The 23,154-nt window shown below is 42.6% G+C and overlaps 1 protein-coding gene across 1 annotated transcript in view; it reads right to left on the bottom strand.

Moving 5' to 3' along the window:
* RBM19 (RNA binding motif protein 19) overlaps positions 1–23,154 on the bottom strand; it is a 1,836,515-nt gene that overhangs the window by 1,218,606 nt on the left and 594,755 nt on the right. The window contains exon 6 of the mRNA XM_044054094.1: positions 18,895–19,202. Coding sequence (XP_043910029.1) covers positions 18,895–19,202 — 308 coding nt within the window. The remainder of the gene's footprint in view (positions 1–18,894; positions 19,203–23,154) is intronic.

Raw genomic sequence — 23,154 nt, 5'->3', positions numbered from 1 at the left:
TCTAGCTGCTGCAAGTGTCGGGTCAGATACATTCCGAATGGGGCATTGTACTCAATCATTGGTCTGATGAGTGATGAGTAAAGGGAGACTATGACCTCCCTTGATCTAGATGAGAATCCCTTCATGATAAGGTGGGCAATGTAGAAGGACTTCCTAACTACTTTAGCTACATGGGTGTCGAATGACAGACTACTATCAACCTGGGTCCCCAGGTCCCTGATAACTTCTTCTGTGCTCAGTGGATTGCCACCTATTTGGTAGCTAGGGGTAACCTTGTTTTTCCCGAAGGGTATGACTATGCATTTTTGGCATTTAACTTTAGGCCGTGGCTCTGGCACCAATTATCCGTTTCTGTGAGACCCTTCTGAAGGATATCTGTGTCAGATGTGTTTTCTACTATGGCGCCCAGTTTGCAGTCATCTGCAAACTTTTTCAGCCATAACCCTCCTGTGTTTGCTTGTACTGAAAAGTAGATGCCAAACAAGAGTGGGCCCAGGACTGAGCCCTGTGGGACACCACTTGTGACAGGCTTTGAGTCTGACATGGCGCCAGCAACTCTGACCCTGTGGGTTCTGTCACTCAGCCAGTTTGCAACCCATCTTGTGATGTATGGGTTAACATTTAAGCTGATGAGTTTTTCAATGATACCCGAGTGGGGTATTGTATCGAAGGCCTTAGCCAGATCGAGGTAGGCTGTATGGACTGCCTTTCCCTCATCAATGGCTTTGGTGACTGTTTCAAAAAGTCAACCAAGTTTAAAAGGCATGATCTGCCTTTGACAAAGCCAAACTGGGTTGGATCCAAAGTCTGCAAATTCCCTATGTCTTTATTTATGAGGTCCATTATGATCCTCTCCATGGCTTTGCAGATAAGGCTTGTCAAGCTAATGGGGCGGTAATTTCCAGGGTCTGTGGAGGCACCGCCTTTGTGAAGTGGGACCACAGTTGCAGTGCGCCACTCCCTGGGTACGTATCCAGAGGTAAGACTTTGATTAAACAGCTGTCCTAGCTGTGGGTTTAATTCCTCATTGAGTTTGTGGAGCACACAGCCGGGACACCATCGGGTCCCATGGATGCTGTGTTTTTGCTTTGGAGAGAGCAGTTCTCACTTGGGCGCTGGAGATGTTTGGGGCTGCACTCATTTGGTATAGATATCTCTCCTTTTGGGGAGGGGAGAAGTTTGCACTGAACCTGTCAGCCAGTATGTTGGCAATGTCTGTAGGATCAGTAATCTTCACATCATTTTGAACTAGTTCTGAGCATATCTGGGAGTTTCCTCCTAGGTTTCTAACATAGCTAAAGAAGGCCTTATGATTGTCTTTTGAGTCTTTAGCTATTTTTCTCTCAAATTTGCTTTGGATGATTTTATGAGAGCTCTTAGTTTTTACTTATAGTGATCAAGGGTGTCTTACCTTTTAAGGATTTTGCTCTATCTTGTAGTAGCTTCCTCCTTTTGTTGTAGAGTTTGTTTATGGCTGGGGTCCACCAGACTGGACGCTTGCCTTTGGTACAAAGAGTCTTTGTTTTGCTTGGGATTGCCTTATCCATGCAGTCCTGCAGGTGCTGGTAGAAGGCGTTTGTAAGTGATTCAGTGGCTTGCGTATTGTTTTCCATGGCTCGGGGCCTGAAAGGAGACCACACTAGTCTTTAGAAGTGTGAAGTCGGCTTTTGAGAAGTTCTTTACTGTGGTCTTTTTATTTCAGGTGGGGTGGGATGAGGACCTCCAGCGAGATTAGTTTGTGATCTGATCTCACCAGTGAGGGGTATACTTCCGGTGTTGAACATTGTGCTCCCATGTTCGTGATGATGAGATCAAGTATGTTATCTCCTCTTGTGGGATGGTGACTAGTTGTTCCATGGCATTTGAGTTTATGAATTCCAGGAACTTTTGGGCTAGGGTGTTTGGGCTTGAGTAGTGTTCCCAGTCTATATTAGGGTAATTGAAGTCACCTAGTATGATGGTGTTTGGTGATACATTTATCCCTCTAGTGTTTTCAGGAAGGCCATGTGAGTTTCCTGAGTTTGTGAGGGTGGCCTGTAACATGCTACAATTTGCAGAGCAGTCTTGCCTATGGTTAATTGCACCTGGATGGTCTCCGATGCATCGTGCGTTGCCACCAGTCTTGAGGTGTGGGTGTCCTTGATGAATATGGATACCCCTCCTTTCTTGGTATTGTCCGGATTTTGGGGCCGGAACGCATGATATGAGGTAAAACCTGATAGCGCTGGGGTGCTCTCAGGAGCCTTGAACCAGGTTTCTGTCACAGCACAGACATCGATGTTCTCCATACTGAGAAGGGCCTCGAGTGCGTGCATTTTGAGATTTAGACTTCTGGCATTGAGCAGCATTACCCTTAGTTTTTTCCTTTTTGTGTTCTAGGGTGGTAGGTTTAGAATTTGAGCCTTGCCTAAAAAGGCACTATGGGGTGGCAAGAGCCTTTGCCAATATCCGGAATCCCAGGGTGACAGGTGCAAGCCATCCCTTGCGAAGCAGCGTGGCTTGTCCAGCATGTCATCCCAGGCAGACAGATACTGGATCCCCTTTGAATGACACCAGTGTTTAAGCCAATTGTTAAAGCTGATCATCTTATCTCTGTATTGTGGCATCATTCTTGGTGAAGGTAGGATACTGCTCAAGGTCAGGGTCATACCTGCCTGGGCTACATAATCAGAGAGCTCCTCAATGTCTCTTTTCATGTAGTCCAAGGAGGTACGTCTCAGGTCGTTTACACCAGCGTGGACAATGACTGAGTCATATTTGTACCTGCTGTTGAGAGACCTGAGTGCTTGCGTTATGTGGCGGATTCTAGCGCCCGACAGGCAGCTTACTGTGACCTTCTCCTTACTCAGTCTGGTGAGCGGGACGACAGTGTGTCTGACTATGGAGACACCAATGACTAGTGTGTCTGGCATTGTGTTTGGCCTTAAGGGCTGTGACTGTTTGACACTCTGACTGTGAGGTCTATGTGTTGCGGGTGTTGTGTTCTGAGGTGGTGGTTGTTTGGGTGTCTGCTTTGGTGGCCTCTGCTGTTTTGGTAGATTTTTGATCAGAGCCTCCGAGTATGTCTTTGTGTGTTTATGTGTATGATTTGAGGTTGTAATGGTACTATGTGAGACTGGGTCTATAGTGTGTGTGGTAACCTTCTCCTCCTGACTGGTCTTGCCAGTCCTATGTTGAGAGAGCTCAGCCTCCAGTTTGGCCGTATAGTTGCATCTCTCGCATGTATTTGTGTTTTGTGGGAGGAGGAAAGGGTTTTCTGTGTACATGAGGCAATTGAAACATTGCCTCAATATTCCCAGGTTCACCAGCTGAGCAGGAGAGGACACTAGCAACTGATCCCTCGACATGCTAGAAGGGTAGAAAAAAACTTTAAAAAAGATTCCCGGGGAAGTGGGTCACCGAGAAATCGGGGGTTGCCTTTTTGGGGTACTATCTATGACAAGAGTGCCGTATCAAGGTAATAAGTACTGTAGGAGCAAGTGCTAGGTTTAATAGATAGAGAATAGTCTACTTGGAGTCAAGTAGAGTTGATCTTTTTAGTTATAGGATACGCTGATTTGATCAGTAGTATAGTTCAAGGAAGGTAGTTTTAAGGGAAAATTTGAAGAGTGGACTTTAGGTAGCCCGAATAGTTTAAACCTGCTTAACCGCACTGCCCTAGTGTGCAACAGTGGCAGCTCCGCTAAATCACTCTAAATCAGCTAACGCGTTTAGCTGCTTTTATACCAGGGGGCTGGAAAAAGCTAGAAACTGGCCCAAAACGACCAATAATCTACTAGTTACTGGCTGAAACCTCACAAAACTGGACAAAAGGCAGCTCAATGCTTCCCACTCCCACTGGTAAGCAAGGTAGCTTCCCTTCCCCCAAATAAGGCAAGGAAACAGTACACAGGAACTACAACCAAAGCCCAGGAATCAGCAACTCTGAAACTGGACTAAACTAGTAAAGCAGGAAAGCAAGGTAGCTTCCCTTCCCCCAAATAAGGTACAATGCCAGCTCTCTCCTTTTGCTCATTCATCCCACCACCCATCTTTCATGCTTTGAATCGTGGTATCATCACAGCTCAGTGTTTACCCACCATGGCTCTTGTTTCTTGTTTGTGTAATGCATACAACACAATGTCTCTCTGAGCGTCCAGTATGGATACCTCCTATTCTTCAACCATCAGACTGTGCACAACAAGACCGACCAATATTCATTTTCCATATTCCTCCTGTTGATGCAGTCTGCCTTTAACGTCATCTTAATTTCCCTTCTATCACCTGCAGCTGAGATACTACTATTATTAAAGCCCCACAGTGCATAAAGTAAGCATTTAATAAGCATGCAATGTCGAGTTCTATGCAGTGCACAAATGCAGATGAATTTGTACTTCTGTCTTGCTTAGCATTTGAAGACTGGGGACAAACTAAAGCACATTATACCAAGACGAGCTTCCAAGTGTAATCCACAAGGGAAACAAAACAAACAACAAATACTATGGATCATTTAGATGCTCGGTTATTAGTGAGAGAGGATAACAGTCTAAGCCTGCCATCTCCTTATTGGGATAGGCTGAAGTACAACTGTGTAATGACTCACCATGACAGTAAATGCTCTGGTAAATCACTACTGCAGTACTCCTGCCCAATAGTGCTTTAGCTGCAGAATGCCCTACATCCAGAGCTGATCAACCTTCCTTCTCCAGGGGAACATCAGATAACATTAACCCCTAAAACTATAGCACTTAAGTAGACAGAGACAGAGAAAGAGAAAAGCACTCAAACTCTAAGCTGAATTGAAAGGGTAAGGAATCCTGTCCCCCCATCCCAATCTATTTAGATATAAGCAGGCCAGAAGCCCTGTAGGAGAAGGTGAAGGGTGAGTAACATAAGGACATGATACCCCACCAAAGCTCAAGATGCCCAAACAAAGAAGAGGGGACAGTGAGAGGAAAAATGGTACTGCAACAGTGATCTACTTGAATATGTACTATTACGGCAAGGTGTTCCACAACTACATTATGTTCTGCTCTACTCTACTCCCACGAGCCTAACAGTTCCCTCTATTTTCTTACTTTGGGGACAAAGTACTGATCTTACCATAGCAGTAGATCCTTCTTTCCACTGTTGCAGTATTCTTCACAGTAGGGATCTCCTGCTAAGGATAGTCCAACATCCGGCCAGTATAGCAAAGCCTTTAGATCCTGTAAGCACTGTACGTCACATGTATGCTTCCTATACAGGATGTAGGGCATAAAGGTGACATACAGATGTAGTTACCCAGAACTGAATTGCCCCAGAAGAGAACAGCCTCCATAGGACAAAAGAGGCTATGCACATCCAGAAGGAGAAAATGTGGAAAGAAAAGGGAGACCCTCAGCCAGGAGAGGAGCCAAAAGAAAAAAGGAGTTGGAGGGAGGAAGTGAATACTGCAATGGTGAAGAGAAGGACATCTACTATTATGGTTAAGAAAAACTGTACTATGCAATTCTATATCACTACTGTTGCAGTATTCTTCACAGTAGGAAGAGCTCAAACGTTCAAGAAAAGGACTGGGAAGTAGAAGGCTGGGAAGAACCCTCAACAAACCAGTGCAGAATGGCTCAAGCAAAACCTGCTCTGGCCCTAGAAACCACATCAAATTTATAATGTTTAGTGATGGTATGCACTGAAGACCATGTAGCAGCTTCAAGGATGGAACTGATGTCCAACCCGTTGAAGAAACTTCAGAAGAGATATTTGACATGAAAAGAACAAAAAAAATGGCCTTAGATATCCAGCAGGAGATGGTTTACTTAGAAGTAGCCAAACCCAAATGTCCTGGGATGAAAAGAAATGAAAAGAAACAAAAAGCTGGTCAGATTTACGAATGGCCTAAGTTTTATCCAAATAATACCTGAGCTGTCTGTGCAAATCCACAGTATGTAGGGCCCTCTCACTAGCAGACTGAGGAGAAGGTAAAAAGGAAGGGAATTTGACTACCTGATTTAATGACAACTCACTGACCATCTTGGGTATAAAAGGAGGATTAGTACGAGGGGACAACATGTCGCTGTGAGAAAAAACAAAAAAAGAGGGATGGCCATAAGGGTTTGAAGCTCAGAAGCCCTCTGAGCAGAAGTTTCAGCAAGTAATAAGACAGTCTTTCAGGTAAAATATTGCAGAGAAGCTGAACCTGCAGGCTCAAAAGGAGTTTGGGTCAAACTTGTCGAAAACAAAATTAAAGTACCAAGGAGGAGGAATAGGTTTCCATGGGGGCCCAAGATGCAGGACACCTTTAAGAAACTGTGACCTCAAAGCAAGAAGCCAAAGGAAGATTCAAGGGCAGACAGGTAGAAATAGCTGACAAATTGGCCTTTACAGAAGAACAGGCCAAGCCAGATTGGAGTAACTCACACAAACAGGAGAGAACCACAGGAAGCGCCAGTGAGAAAGGATCCTGGTGATGAGCATGGCACTAGACAGAAAATCTCTTCCATTTGTACATACAAGACTTTCTAGTTGCAGATTTTCTGGCCTCCTGTAAAACCCTGAGCATGTCCCTAGAAAAGAGGTGCCTAAAAGGAATCAAAACCCTATTACCTATAGTGTCAGTTGAAGAGTGGACACGTGAGGATGATGAGTGATCCCTTGTGTGAAGAGATCCAACCAGTGAGGTAACCTGTGATGATGTTCCTGGCCAGATGCATTAAGAGGGGGAACCAGTGCTGTCTTGGCCAAAAAGGAGCCACTAACAAGATTTTTGGGGAGCCCAGCTGAATCTTCTGCTGGACTTTTGGAAGTAGGGGAAGAGGAGGGAAGGCATAGAGAAACATCCTCTCACAAGGGAGAGAAAGGGCATCCATTTTCCATGCCACATGGCATGGCAGTCTGGAACAGAAAAGAGGGAGCTGTCTGTTCAGAGAGCAGGCAAAAATATGTACCTGAGGAATACACCACCAATGGGCTATGTCCAGAAACATGTCTTTGTGAAGCATCCATTCGTGAGCATGTGTTTTGGGCCTGCTTAAGGTGTCTGCCACTAGAATGTAAACTGAATTAATAAACAGTGCCTGAACAGTTAACTGATAACTGACAGCCAGATCCAAAGTCTGAAGAACCAACCTGCAGAGAAGGTAAGACTTTGTTCCCCCATGCTTGTTGACATACCACATTACTGTGGTGGTGTTCCTTTAAACCTTCAGAGGGCCTGAACAGAGCATTGGGTGAAATGTCTGAAGAGCCAGAATCAGAGCTCTCATATTTTTGTTGATTTAATCTGACTTCTAATGGGGGTCCAAAACCTAGAACTTTCAAATGAACTCAGGAAGACCCCCACCCCATGTCTGAAGAGTTGGTGGACAGTTCTTGAGAAGGAACTGGAGGCTGAAAAGGCAGGCCTGGGTTGAGGGAAAGCTGCTGAATCCACCACTGGAATTCACCCTTTACACAAGGAAGGAGATGCACAACGAAATCCAGAGGGTGGCAATGCTGAAACCAAACTGACCTGAAGTACCACTAAAGCTTCTGCATGTGCAGTCTGGCAAGCGGGAGCACTGAAATAAAAAAAAAGCCATGAATCCTAGGACTCAAAAAAACTCTCTGGCTTGAATAGCAGGAAGAAGAAGAAGAAACTGAAGGAAAGTTGTCAAGTAAAGAACTTTTATAGGTGGAAGACAAGCCAACATTGGCACTGTCTGAATCCTGCAACTCGGATACACATGATCCTGAGATGGAGTCAGGACTGAGTTTTGAAAGTTGACAGTGAACTCCAGACTTTGGAGGAAAGATATGGTGAGCTCCAGATCCTGTAACAGGCAACTGGAAGAAGGCACCTGAAGCAAAAAGGACATCTAGATACAGAACAATCTGAATGCCTTGGAGACTGCAAAAGGCAATCACAGGAGCTAAGCATTCTGTGAATACCCCTGGGACAGTAGAGAGGCCAAAGGGCAAAGCACAGAACTAAAATGAGAGGAAGAAACACAGAAAAGTGAAAACTTCCTGGAAAGAAGGTTGATAGGAATATGAAGGTAAGCATCCTTCAGAACAAAGGGTACCAGAAAAGCCTGGGGTAGTACAAGGGGAAACAGGGTTTGAAGAATAAGCATCCATAAAGAAGGAACCTTGAAAAACATGTTGAGTAAGGTGAGATTGAGAATACATCTCCAATTGCCCCCTTTCAAGGGACCAGGAACATCCTGGAGTAAAATCCCTTTCCTACTTGTGATGAAAGGACAAGTTAAATAGTTTCCTGGTCCACCAGGGACCCAAGGACCTCTGTGAAATGAGGAAGTTGTTTCAGAGGAGGTTGGTGAATCCCTAAAAAAAAAGAGGGAGAGACTTTCACACCATGAAGTAACCCTGATGGATGCTAGATAGAACCCATGAATCCGAGGTGATGAGATGCCAGTTTAGAAGACACAGGGATAGCCAGAGAGACAAGGGAACCTGGCCGAGGGGTGGTGGTGAGGGGAAAGATGTCAAAGAGAAGCAAGCTTGTCTGATAAAGGAGGGTTCTGACCCACAGGAGTCTGAGAAGACTTAGCAGGAGGAGCTCACCTACCACCCTTCCTGCCTTTGGTGACCTGACAAGGCTGTCTGCGAACAAAAGCAGACCAAATAGGATAGTTCCTCTGGAATGTAGGGAGAGGAGACAGAAAAATATGTTTAAGATCCTGCAAAGCTCACTGAAGAGACCTGAACATATCAGTGGCAGCAGTCTCAAGGAGATTTTTATTATCCAAAGGAGCATCCAGCATGTTGGCCTTAATGTCTTCAGGTAAAGACTGCAGGTGAAGCCAAGAATAATGCTTCATGACAGACCTAAAAGCAGCAGCTCTGCAAGATGCATCAGCAGAATCTTAGATACACTTGATAGAGTGATGAGCCACCTGAGAAGTAGAACCCAAAATAGATAAAGCAGAAGATTTTGCTTCAGAATCAGGGATGTCAGAAATAACCTGACAAATCTGGGCAATCAAGGCCAGAGCATATTTGGTCATGTGGGTCTGGTAATTGATGGCTCTAAAGGTCAAAGTAGAAGCAGTATAAACTTTCTTACCAATTCTCTGCATTGCTCTACTATCCTTATCTGAAAGAGAAGCTTGGAATAGGGCAAAAGTTTAGAAGGCTTGTCAGAGGAAACTAACACCACAGCAGAGGCAGCAGGAGGACACTTACGTAAGAACTGACAATCCTCAGGAACCTTACAGCCTATGGAGCAGGAGGATGAGAATCTGGAGACTTTGAAGCAGTGAGAAAGTGTCTAACAAAGCAGCCAACACAGAAGGTACTGCAGAAGGTTTAGGAGTGCCCACCTGATGCAGATCATAATATTCTTTCTGGAAACAAGACACGAGAATAATCCCACTTAAAATATTCCATCATTCTAGTTATACTGTCTCCAAAAAATAATTCCTCAAAAGGAATCTCAGGACTAATGGACTCTTCTTCATCAGAACCATAAGCCAAAGGTGAAGGCATCTGGAAAGAGTAAGACGAAGACCCATCATCAGATTATGAATCCTCATCTAAGGAATCAGGTTCCCTAGTCCATTTGGACGGAGTTGAAGTACAAGGGGGAGTAGGAAAAAGAAACAATTTGGGGAGGCTTCAGGGTCACTAAGGCATTAAACAGGCCTTGAGTAAACTCCAGCCATTCGCACGGAGGATCCTCAGGGCATACAGATGTATGCTTAGTCTTCTGCTTTTTCTTGGTAGGGACATCAGACCTAACAAACACCAGAGGTTCTGACCCTTGATGAGATTCAATAAGAGTACCCAGAACCTCTTCCCTGACCAGAATCTGTGGAATCCCTCTAGGGCCCTCTGAGATAATCAACCGCATTTCCCTCTTGACAACCAGAGCAGATGCCTGCAAGCCTTAGAAGACACGTAAAAGGATTCATGCCAGCCTCTGACTGGGTTTCTGGCAGAGGAATCCAACATAGACACCAGGTGGCCTAGAGAGCTATCACCCACTTTAGAGAAATGTCTGGTGGAGGATCGACAGCCAAAGAATCCGGACAATATTTCTTGGCCTTCTTCTTAATTATTGGTACCGTGGAGTTAGAAGATTCCAGCTTCTAAGAGCATTAGGCACAAATACTTTACAAATGCTACAGGACATATGGTCGTGAGAACTACCCAGACAAAAAAGACACTGTTTGTGATGATCCTGTGGGAGAATCTGCATCCCACACTGACATTCTTCCCTTCTTGGATGACACAAACTCTTGGTAACAAAAAAAAGAACAAGCCCAAAAGAAAAGGAAAAAGGACCCCAACGGGGCACTTAACTGACAGCTATGTATTCAGCACAGCAAAGGACATTTAGTCCAATGAGCAATGATGGCGTTTGGACTGGTGGTAAAGAAGTTCTAAGCAACTTCATCCATATGTCACTGTTATGCCCTACGTCCTGTATGGAGAGCATACGTGTGATATACCATACATACAAGAGCTATTTAGATAACCAGAACTACTTAGTGATATACTCCCCTAGCCTTAAGTATGTAAACTAGCATATGAACAGCAAGAGTGAAATCATCCAAGTTGTCAGCAGCAAAGTCTCTGAGTTGGGGTGCATATGAACTCCAATGTTTTAGAATATGAGGTCTACTTGAAGGTAAAGCACATGAATCCCCCCAGACATTTCCATGAGAAGGGAAAACCAAGGCTGCTTGGGCCAAAAGGGTGGTTTCAACAGCATCAATGGCCCCACCTTTCATACTTATTGGGTCAGTAGAGTAGCAGAATCATAAGTAATGCATAAAGGAAGGGACTAGTCCATTTGAAGAAGTCATCTACTACCCAAATATCATTACATGGTGCTCTTGTGCAGAATGTCTTGAGTTGTTTGTTACTCAGGTCTGCAAACAGTCTCATCTCCAGGACACTACACTGCTGAAGAAAACAGTTTCTGTGCAGCATACCTAAGTGGGTCTAAAAATGAAATGCATAGATCATCCACCACCAAATTCATACGAGATGTAGACTGCCTTTAAGATCATCTAGGATCGCTATGCCATCTCCCAGGCAGTCATGGTCAGCTTGTACAAGGGGTATGATCAAGTTCATCTCTGCTTCCTGATATATCACATCACTATAGCATTGTCCATAGTCACTTGCAGGACACCTTTTTTCAAAACCGTTTGAAGGCTTCTTATGCCTGCACCAAGGTCATTATCTCTAACATTTGTTTCTTTGTTTAGGTTGCTTCTCACAGACATTGGACCTTGAGGTTCTGACAATACTCAAACCATGACAGGTCAGTATCAGCTGCTAAGGCCTAATTGTGAGGTTACTAGGTGAAGGATAACCCCAGGTTCTGACTTACTTGAATGTACTGTGACTCAATTTCTTGGGATATGCAAAGTAGGACAGGCATTCCTCTCTCCCAGGACTGAGAATATTGGTGCCGAATGGAATTTAAGTGCCACTGAAGCTTTCTTGTGGGCATTTTTATTTCTGCCCAGATATAATCAGGGTAGAACAAATCATGTACCTCAAATCGGAGACATTTCCTGTTCTAACTCATGGAAGAATACCACCAAGTGCACACCTACTCCAAGGAATATCATGCTCTTGGATGGGGTAAAACGTTACGTTGCCATGGGGATGTTGAAGGAAAACCTGAAATTATGGAAGTTATCCACAGTGAAATGAGGAATCCTGTCCACCCTCTCCTGTGGGAAAAGAGTAAATATGGATGCCCTTTATTCTGCAGTAAACTTATTTACACCAGCACTTTGTAAAAACCCTGGGTATAACTGCCAATCCAAAGGTAAATAGTTAAATTGGCTATCAAAGCCCCCCCCCCACCTCCCCGTCTTGATCACGAAGAAGTACACGTCTTTGTGAATGGGAATGTGAAGACAATCACCACTACGATCCAAAGTGACTACCATGGCCTGAGGAACAGGGAAGAGCATGTACTTTCAATATTTTAAATTTGGGAACTTTGAGAGTATTTTTTGAAAGTTCCAAGATGGCTCACCTTTGCCCTTCCTTACAGAGCATTAGTCTCGAGTAGGGCTTTTTTCCTTGCTGGGAACAGGTTCTACTACTCCTAGTAAAAGAAGCTTCGGGAGAATCGGGAAATTTTATTATTTATTTTACATCTGTTGACCGGGTTAGTCTGGCTGGGCAGAAAGCCCTTTTTCAGCAGTGACCTGGGGAGAAAAGCTCCATTAGAGTACAGAAAGTAGCAGTTTTGTGTACAGATTACACATCATATTCTAACAGGGTATGGAAAACACTATTTACAATATTTACATTACAGTCAAGATTAAACAGTAGTTTAGCAGTAAGGCTTTACAGAGTATAGTATAGAAGTAAACTGTGGAGATGAGTGGAGGTAATACAGGAGGGGTTTAAGAATCATGAATAGGAGAGAGGTAGGGAGGTTGGAAATAAGAGGCAGTGGGAAAAAGGGGTTAGAGGAAGGGGCTACACATAATATGGATGTTATATAGGTAGAATTATATTTCAGATGAGACTGGAGGTTGAAGATAGAAAACATCAAATGCACCTGATGTGTTTTTCACAGGGCTGATACCCATCAACTTTGGTTTCCTTATGAACTGAAGTTTGTAACCCTAAGAAATGATTTTAACACACTTCCTTTGTATACACCCAAGGTTTCTCAGGCTCTGGGTAACCCTTCCAACTATAACCATGCTTGGAGAAGAGGAAAGGGTGGGGCTGGTTTGAGAAGGGGTGGTTGGAAGACATGTAGTCAGGGATGCTACCTGCTGGGGGAAGACCTTTGTGATCCATAAAGATTTAAGTCTCACTGTCATTTCTTTACTAAATACTAGTCTTTTTTATCTTTCACTGATTTATGTTTGCCTTGCATGTAATAGTTAAAGACAAGGTTTCCAGGGTAGTTCCTTATACTTTGGCATGGCGGGATTAAAATGTTGTTAAACACACTGCATAGTCTAGTACCTTTTCTCCATTTTTTTTTAAATGCTTCACTAGTTGGGCTTCCAAACAGCAGCTCTTTCTGCATTGAAGGGCTGTATTTGTATCTGCTGGGGTTGCAGCCTCAGCCAAGCTTGTCTTCTATATAAGTGAACCCATAGCTGCTGTATCGACAGCATCATAACCATACTTATTAGTGTTTGTCCACCTGACAAAGTCTGGGTGAATTCAAGCAATTCTGCACTCAAAACACCTCCTAAGCTCCTCCTCGATTTGGTCCAAGAGACCAATTTGGCACTTGGTCATGCTTGTCTGACATTTTACAGGTTTATAGGTGAATACTGGGCTATCTGCCCTGAAGGGCCATTTTAAGCCTAGCCAATAGGTTAAGATCAGAATCAAGCTCTGTACCCTGTGTGTCTATGACGTGAAGACTTTAAAGAATACCAGAGCAGCAGCTGTGTATAAAATCTTTATGTATCAGTCTAGCACTCCTTCATTCTTATTTGAGAGAGTATGGATCCACTGACACCACTGCTGGATCTGCCACAACGTTCTTGTAAATGAACTTATGGAACTTACCAGGTTTCTAGCAGCAGGTGTCCAAGTGCCTAGTCCCTTAAATTTGGACTTCAAATACATCCTCTGCAGAACCCAAAATAACAAGAATATCCAGAGGTTTAGGGGCATCCAGATTCAATAGGGCAAAATACTTTTTTGGGGGGTATGTGAGACCTCATGGCTTCCCATTTGAACTAAAATCATCCTATACGCAGCATCCCAAAATGAAACAACTTCTGTGGGTGACATATCAAATAGCATTTCCTATCTAAGCATTTTATGGTAAGAGGAGGAACTGTGTGAATAATCATCCAATTCCTCCTCCTCACTCAGAAAGGAATCACTGTTTAGGGGTCACTCTCTTGAAGAGGTATTCTTTTTACTAGAGGGGAGTCCAGATACAAAGGGATCAGATATTAGCTGCAGGTTCTGCAAGGCCTGGAGAAAGCCCTCAGCCAAGGAAATCTACGGATCAGGGATAGCCTGGAGTGGGGGTGGGTGGTCAAGACCTGTTGGAGGTCCGAGACAGATAAATGCATTGAAACTAGGGGAAGTGATCTTTGTCTCACCTTCCAAGCTCATTTATTTCAGACATCCATTTTACGTACCGCATGACAGTGGTGTCGCCAGTAGTCTAAAGGTAATGCACAGACTGAACAGCTGGGATAAAAGTTTTTATTTCTTTGATGTTGATATGCCTTTTTTTACCTCCTGTGGAGGCCTGACCTCCTAAACTGTGATGCGATTGGAACAAGCATCCTAGGCTAGGTCCAAATCTCCTGAGTGGGGGAAAGGAACCTGAAAGGAAATATCTGAATTTTGAGAGACCCTTCTGATCCACTAAAGAAATTCCTTCCTTAGCCACTAAAGAAATTCCTTCCTTAGGTAACACAACAGAGGAATGGGAAAGTCTACAGAGTGACAACTGCTGTTCCCAAACTGACTTCAGACACTGCAAATTTCCTCACAAGGAGTCTAGCAAAAGGAACTTACTGATCCTTAGGTGAGCTCCTCAGGCTATGTCTAAACTGTTAGTGGTGATTGCCTTGTCTGCCTCTGACACAGAGACATTCACACCTAAATTCTGTAGGATAGTGTTTTTCCACCACAGCAGCTCATCCGTATGGATGGTAAATGAGGCACAACAGTTTCTAGGGGTGGAGAATGCTATTCTCAAGTATTTTTCAGGAACCACTGAATCTTTCTCATGTGTAGCTCCATCAAGGGAATCATGGGTATGCAGGATGCCATGTAACCCAAGATCCTCAGAAATTCCCTTGCTGAGATTTTCTGCTTTGGCAGAAAGCTCAAGTATTTTGCCAAGTAAAACATCTTATCTTGGAAGAGGAAGACTTTGCATCAGAAGCTGAAAGCTTACAGTGTGACCACAGACCTGGCAGACTCCGATGTTGTGGAAGAAGTGAACAAAAGGCGTGAAGCCATAGTGGCCTCCAAAGGGTCACACCAGAGGGCTCAGGCCTAGCATTTGCCAGACCAGGAGGCAGCGAAGGCACCTCACCTGAATCACTGGTTAACGTATTGGCATGGGCTGAAGGGCTGGCAATATCTTCAGAGCATTTTTCCTTGTATTTGTTTTTTTTTTTTTTTTGTCTTTGCAGTTTTTAGGAATGATAGTGGTTGAAGCCAGAGATTGCAAATACATTGAAGGAACCAAAACCAAGGACTCCACACCTGCTGCTAAGACTTCAATCCTGCTTTCAAGAGTCTTTGCTCAAAATTTAGCATGATCAAGATAACTAGAGATGTTGTGTTGAGTCGCAAACAGAACAGACAGAAAGACTGAAAATGTTTATGCAGGATTTGCTTCCCACACTTCAAGCAGTTACTAATCTTTTTAAACATTAATTAGAAGAGTAAAATCCCCAGACGGGTATATGCATGACTGGTAGATTGCAGAAACTATGGAAAAAGCAAGACGGCCGACGGATTCCAAGTGCATTGTACACACAAAGAAGTGCATCAGACTGCATGACTAGAAAGAAATGAAGATCACACTGACTATGCCTTTCTTGTACCCTGACATCTGGAAGTCAGTCCTCAAACATCAGGTGGCTAGGGATGATGGAAAGACTCTGGAAATTTGGCTAGTTAATGGTTTCTGCATGGCAAAAATACTCAAGAATCAGTACTGCAACACTGACTATAAAGAACATAAGAGACTGCAGAGTCAAAATTTTGAAAGAAGGAACTTTCAGAAAGGTGTTTTAAAAAGAAAAGGTCTAGTTTCCAACAGCCCTCCTTCCTGAGAACCAAAATCATCCTGCAGTGGGACCCCTTGCCCCTCTGGCAAGAAGGCACTGGCTGAACAGCATCTTGAGCCAGGAGGTCCCAAATAAGAGTAGGAAAATGAGGCAATTGGGAAGGAGGGGGTTGAGGAATCCCTGAAAAGGGAAGAAGGGACTTCTACAATATGAAATAACCATTGGGACTTGCACATAGAACCCATGAATCTGTTGTCAAATGGGAAAAGGACAAAGGTATCCTTTATGAAAGAAGGATCTAGTTGAAGGAACAGGAAGATGATTGTCAAACAGATGCTGACTTGTCCAGAAAGGAATCCTGAAAAAAAAGTGCTCTAGGATGGGGTTTTACCCTTTAACAGCTGCTTAGGATGCTTATGCACAAAAGAACCTGCTTTACAAGGGTAATTCCTCTGATATTTAGGAAAAGGTGGGAAAAAAATTCTTTAAGGTCTTGAATGACTCTTCCCTTGGTCTTGCAAAGACTAAGAGATCTGCAACAGCACAGTCAAACAGATTTTAGGTATCTAAAACAGAATCTAACAGTTTTGTCTTCACATACTATGGAAGGAACTGAAGCTGAAGCCAAGGCTATTCTGACGCAGACAACCTAGATGAAGCATCAGAGATATCATAACTGCATTTGATGGAATGACGAGCTACTTGCAAAGAAGAATTCAGCAAAAGAAAGAGCTTAAATTTTAGAATCAGACTCAGGAATGTCAGCTAACACAATCCCCAGTTTGGCAAGAAGGGCAAGCACATCATTTTTATCTGGTAATTTACGGCCCTAAAAGCTAAGGTATCAGAGGTATACAGCTTCTTAACATACATATCCATGGCTCTACTACCTTTGTCTGAAGATGACAGGTTAGAAGAAGGCAGAAACTTAAGTAGGCTTGTCATTTGAGAGGGAAATCAAAGAAGGGTCTCATGAGAGATTCTTGTACAAAAACTTCTGGGCCTCACTAACCTTATAGAACTTGTGTTTTCTAGAAACCTGGAGGTGAAGATTCAGTGGCTTGAAAAGCAAAATAAGTGTCTAGAACTGCAGAAAATCTGGGGAATCCATTTGTAAGAGGCAATATCATTGTTTTTAGATGTCAGAAATCTGTAACAAAAATGTTCAATTGTTTTAGTAATGGTTTTCCCAAAAGAAATCTTTTTCAACTGGGAAATCAGGGTAAAGTGTACCATCCTCATCAGACAAAGCAAGAAGCGAGTGAATCTGGGAGAAATAAGCCAAAGATTCATCCCCAGAACCCATGTTGTCATCATAATCAGAGGAATCAGAATTCCTAGGGCTGTTAAGAGGGAATGGAAGTAGATGGAAAACATGAAAAGGAAATGAGTAACAATGAGGAGGCTTCAAAGCCATAAGGGCTTTAAAAATAACTTGGGTGAAATTTTACCTCTCCTTATAGAGGTCTTTAGCAACAGAAACCACATGCTTTGTTTTATATTTCTTTTTTACAGGAGCATCAGCCCTAACAAAGTTAGGAGGTTCTGAACTCTGTCTTACCTCTAGAGGGGAACCTGGTACTTCTTCCCTCACAAATATCTGTGGAATGACCCTAGATCCTTCAGAAATTACCAGCCGCAGTTCCCCATTCTTACCCCCAACAGATGGCAGCACAGCCTCAAGGGACTGCGAATGCCATGCTCAGTGTCAGCCTCCAATGAGGTCATGACGGGGGTGGCAGACATCATATCCAGAAGTTCCTCTGTCTCTTCATCTAACCCTAAAGAAACGTCTAGCAGAGTCGTAACTTCAACTTCTTTTTTGAAGGTGGTTGGAAATCCCAGCAGGTAGATTTAAAAGTCATGTTCACTTAGTTAAGTCATTTTAATCACAGATTCTCTAAATAAACAGAAAGTGAAGAAAGCCAACTACACAAGGTCTTGGGAACAAAGGCCTGGCAAATATCAAGCTGTGATCCACACCTAAACAAAAAAAGCACTTCTCATGTACATCTTTATGGGAAATCTCCTTCTCACAGTCTCGTTTTCTGGATGACATGTACCTACAATAACACAATTGGGGGGGGCAGTTTCCAATGGGGTCCCTATCTATCCCAGGCTCAGACAACTGAACAAGATGTACAGCCTGCAGACTGAATTTAAAATGCTGCAGTCGGACTGGCAGCAAAGTTGTTCTCTGAGGATCTGGCACTCATACATTGCTTATGCACTTTACAGGACATACGCCTGACATATAGAGCTTGGAAGGACCCAGGCTTTAGCATGCTGGCCGTACATATAGCTATCCTAGGCAGGGCATCCCTACCTTTAGGAATAGTTAAACAGTGATTAAGGAATGACATCTACAGTGGCACCTGTCAATAGAGTGACAGCACTGTAAGCAAATGGCAAACCTCAAATCAAATTTGATGAAAAACTTTCAGTGATAGTGAAGTTTTTTCCGTTCTCCATTGTTGTACAGTCTCGAAGAAGGTATATACAACTTCTGGGGGAGGAGGAGTGCTTGTCTCCTGCAAAAATATTTGCTCCAAGGTTCACTGATGGTAGTTTTAGTAAACTGGATTCTGAGTTTCGGAATTTGCTAAGAAAGCTATGAATGTGTCAACATGAATCTATGGGTCTATATTACATGAACGAACAATCAAAATGTCGAGTACAACATACTCGACACAGTTTGATCATTCGTTTATGTAATACAGACCCGAATCTACACTACATCAGTGTAGTCAAGAAGCACGTGAGGGCTGGCATGTTTTCATGAAGTCTGATGTGGATGCTTTTTATGGTGATAGCACTCTATTGCTTGGGAAGGGGTAAGGACTGCATAGATTAAAACCTATAAAACCTATAAAATCCCCAATTTCAAATATGACAGCAGCTTGCTTCCCACTACCTCTGAGTGAGTCTTGATGTATGTCAAGGATCAGTCATATGGGGCACAACAGATAAGTGTGGAGAAGACTCAAGTTAGTCTGACAAATGATAGGTGGAAAAAGGGCAATTCGAGCCTGCTCCTCTCAAAAATAAAACAAATTCCACAGCAAAAAGATTACAGAAATTAATAAGGTCATATCAGTTTCAGTGAATTACGATCAAAATTGTACTCAAAAAAAGCAAAGTACTGCATTAAACAATACAAATAATGCATTACACAGAAATTAAATGTTTCAAAGTAAAGTACGTATTTTCAAAGACACACCTGCTTGGGTGTGTTCATCTTCTTCTTGCCCTTGGACAACAGTCCTTGCTTTTTGACCTCTCCTCCTCCACCCTCTATTTCTTCACTCTCATAGTCACTGTCAGTATGTGTCTGTGCTGATTTAGTCACTCCTTGCCTCTGCAGTTTTTCATCATCTTCCATACTGCTTTCCAAATCTTCATCACTTTCCGCCGTTGAACGTTCCTCCTCCTCCTTCTTGGACTCCTTGACAATTTTAGACCTTAGATATTGCATGTCTGAAAGATCTTTCTTCAGAGCAGTACTTACCTGTTTGCGTGGCCTGTTTGCTGTGAAAATAAACAAAAAGAAACGCCATCTAAAAGACTGCTGAATAATATATATTGTCTGCTTTCCAAGTTAACCAGTAGACTAGGGCACAGGGGAATTTGCAAATTGGGTGCCCAAACCTTGATATTTAACTAGAGCAGCAGCGTATCACTTAAAACACCAGAATTTTAATGGCAATACAGAACTAACATGCAAATGGTTCAGGTATTCATAAAGGGTAACAATTTGTGTCTCCCTAAAAAAAGTATGGACATAATAATGAAAGTCCTGACACTTCAAAATATTCCATGATTCTAACAAAATGTGAATTCTGACACTTTCTCTTGCATTTTTTTCAGGAAGGATTTGCACTCCATTGGCAGATGCATTATCCCTAACTCTGAGGTTCAACAATTCTGTTGCTAGAAATTAATTTACAGCATTTGATTTTTATTTACTTAAGCTTTGCTGACTTGGTTAGACCCAGTAGGCTAGTGTCCTCTTTACAGGGAGAGCCGAGGTGGTATTCATAGTGACTAGGGAACATTAAGGGCATTGGGGAACTTCTACTGTCTTTTATGAAATCTGGCATTCTAACATGGGATCATCCTACACATAAAATACTGCAAAATGATTACCTTTAGTCTTATTCAACTAAGGACGCCACAGTGCAAGTAAATTACCTAGATGGGGATTTACACTAATGAGACAACGCTTCCACCTTATGTTCCTGTAGTTAAGACTCCTTCCCACATCCTAATACTAGTGCATTGTTTTCCTTGAGGCGATAAATAAAGCTTGATTAAGACGGTCACCAGTTCTGTCCCACAAATTCCTAATGAATAACATATTTTATAGCACTGCATTCTCAACCCCTATGCGGTGCCAGAGTTCAGTCTCTTCATAAATAGTGGACATCAGACTTGGTTTAAACTGCCAGAATTTTAGACCATATCCCAGTTAGTATTAGCATCACATAAAAATTCTGTGCCCCTTCCTTGCAATAATAGTTTCTGCAGTAGGCATACAAATGTATTCTACATCTGCCTACAAATACGAACTCCACGCAATGAACAATGCAAGGTTTAGAAACAATCTCTGATGTGCACTGCTTGCAACTTACACTGCTTTATAAACTGATCTTGCACACCTACCTGCTTTGTACCTGCCTCTCATTCAATTTCAAGCTATCCAACCACAACATAACTACAACCCTATCAGCATTTTATTCTGCACCACTCTGCTGAAAAACAAGAGATTACATGTAAATAAGAGCCAGCTGATCAGGTTTTGACTTCCCCAAACACACAGTGCACAGTTGTGCAACCAACCTATCTTAACAGTATATGCTCAAGTGTAGATGCTGCTGCAGTCATAAGGAATTCTGTCACAGGCTGAGAAATTACATACAGGCAGATTCAGAGTTGAGTATCCATCCCCCTTACCTGGGCTGATGTCACCTTAACACAGATGTTTTTAAGAACCTGATAAACAGGTGACATTTGTCCACACTATCTTCAGTTCTTTGTCTCTCCAAGGGTCAGTGTTAGGACAGAAAATGCTGAGGAGGCAGGAAAATTTCCCAGAGTTGCACATCTGAGTCCCAGAGAGTTCCAGTCTTCATGAGGGATTTGACCAAGGAGAAAGCATAAAAAAAAACACAGAGGAGGGACAGAGTCTTGGGGGGAAGTGAGATGAAAACTCACCCTGGCTCTAAGTTGCCAGAAAAATAGAGGGGACCTGCATGAAAACATTGAACATACCCAGTTGTCTACTGCTGCAGTAAACCAGTTACAGAAAGGTATTATGCTCTTAGTGTGGACTACTGTTACAGTCACATCTTCAAGGAAGATTGCAAAAGGCAGTCCCCTATACAGGATGGGGTGGCTGGACTATGAATTAGAACAGAATGCCCTTCAAGATAGCAGATGCAAATACAACTCTAGACCTAGAGATAAAGGTCAAATCTGTAGTGTTTAGCAAAAGTATGAACAAAGGACTATGTGGCATAGTCAAAAATGCCCACTGCACTAAGCCCTTTCAGATAGGTCTCACAGGTAGCAGAGGCCTTGGAACTGTGTGGTCTGATATTTCTTTGTAGTGGCTTGCCATACAATTTGTGACAGAAAATAATGCAATAAAGCAAATAATACGTCCTAATGTTAGAATACTCTGCTGGTAAAAGAGCCAATAGACAAGTGTGGCTAAAAGATGAAGTTATGAAGATGACAAAGGAAAACCTATAGCTATGAAAGGAAACTGACTCCAGAAGCAGGGTGGGCAACTGATCCTGTCTATGACTGGGTACACATGACAGGTACTACAAAACCTGACAATTAAGATGGGCATTTCTTCAAATACTATGAATCAACCAACAAATTATAAAACTGTCTGGTACAATTTATGTAACTGGACTGAAGGCAGGTTATTATGTGGTACTGCATTTCATGTGATTAAAAAACGCATATCCTGAATTTTCCTTTGGTTAAAAAATGAGACACTGCTGATATCTGAAAGCATACGTGTCCATGTTTACTAATATGCCAGATGTATGAACTGTTGTTGGATAAAAAAAAAAAGTATGACATACATGGCTGAAATCAAGTAAAAAGAATATAAAAATACATTAAACTGTTGTCCAAACTGGCTGTGTGTGATTAAAATTTGTGAGTTTAGGTTAATATTTCCAAAAATATGCCACAATGGATACAGAAACACATGTACATACACGTAAGCAGTAATGCCTGACAGGGTGGGAATTACAGAGAAATAATGGAAAGTTCACAGATGTGATGATCAAAGTTCTCCCAACCCTACAACGCTTATTTCCTTAAAATGCCCACCACAGAAGGCATTACTGCACTCACCAAATGCCTCTCAGCTTGGTTTTGGTCGAGTTTTCTTATTTATTTTATTTTACTTATTTGTTTAATGGGAAAGTCTGACTTGGAATGAGAAAATTTTCAGCAGAGGCCCAGGGAGAAACATTCCAGACGCATGTCTTTGTAACGTGGGAGGAAACAGGAGCACTCAGAGGAAACCCACACAAATGCAGGGAGAACATTCAGACTCTGCACAAAAGGCTCCCCAGCCAAGAAATGAACTGGAGAACCTCTTGCTATGAGGTGACAATGCAAACTGCTGCACCATCCTACTGTCTTACAGTATGTTTGGTAATTTTAAAAGATGATATAGTTTTTTTTGTGATTTTTTTTCCAAAAATGTAGTCCATTTCCTTATCTATCTAGAGTGGAATATTTATATACTGTACTTTTTAGTAGGTAAGTGAATGTGTGCATCTGAAAGCAAATCTTTACATAAGTGTGTGTGAGTGCACATGTGAATGTGCATTTTAAAACAAGTCCAGAAAGCTATTTGGCACTGTAATACTTACCTGTTTGGAGATGTAACATTCTGCTTTGCAAATTGTGAGACTAAACACACTAGTAGTGTAACACTATTCTGTTGTAATAAGCAACACTGTGCAATAACTAAAATGTACTTTATGGCAATGGAGACACAGAGAGAGAGAGAGAGAGAGAGAGAGACCGAGAGAGAGAGAGACCCGCACAAAAGTGGTATTATTTACACACTGTTTAACAATCCTGAAACTCCTGGCTTTTTTTTTGTTCTACATTTTGGATAATGCAATCTGTCAAAAATGTTCACAATTGACAAAACTGTTTTAAAAGTATAGCAGTATGCTCTGATAGTTTACTAATAGGATTATGGAGAGCTGCTGGGAAGCCTTACAGTGGAATGCTTTCAAGAGTTGTCCGTTTTTTGTATTGTGCCATATGTAAAATTAACGGCCTGATGTTCCTGACATTTGAACCAATAAGGTACATGTATTTTTAGAAAGCTATTTGGAGGTTCTCACGTTCGATTCTCGGCTGGAGTGCCTTGTGTGTGGAGTCTGCATGTCCTCCCTGCGGTCGAGTGGCCTTCGAAAGACACGCGTAAATGGGCGTC

This window comes from Protopterus annectens, chromosome 13.part0 (genome assembly GCF_019279795.1).
Source record: "Protopterus annectens isolate FY-2018-M chromosome 13.part0, PAN1.0, whole genome shotgun sequence".
Lineage (NCBI taxonomy): Eukaryota > Metazoa > Chordata > Ceratodontiformes > Protopteridae > Protopterus > Protopterus annectens.
This window is presented reverse-complemented; position numbering and strand designations above follow the sequence as displayed.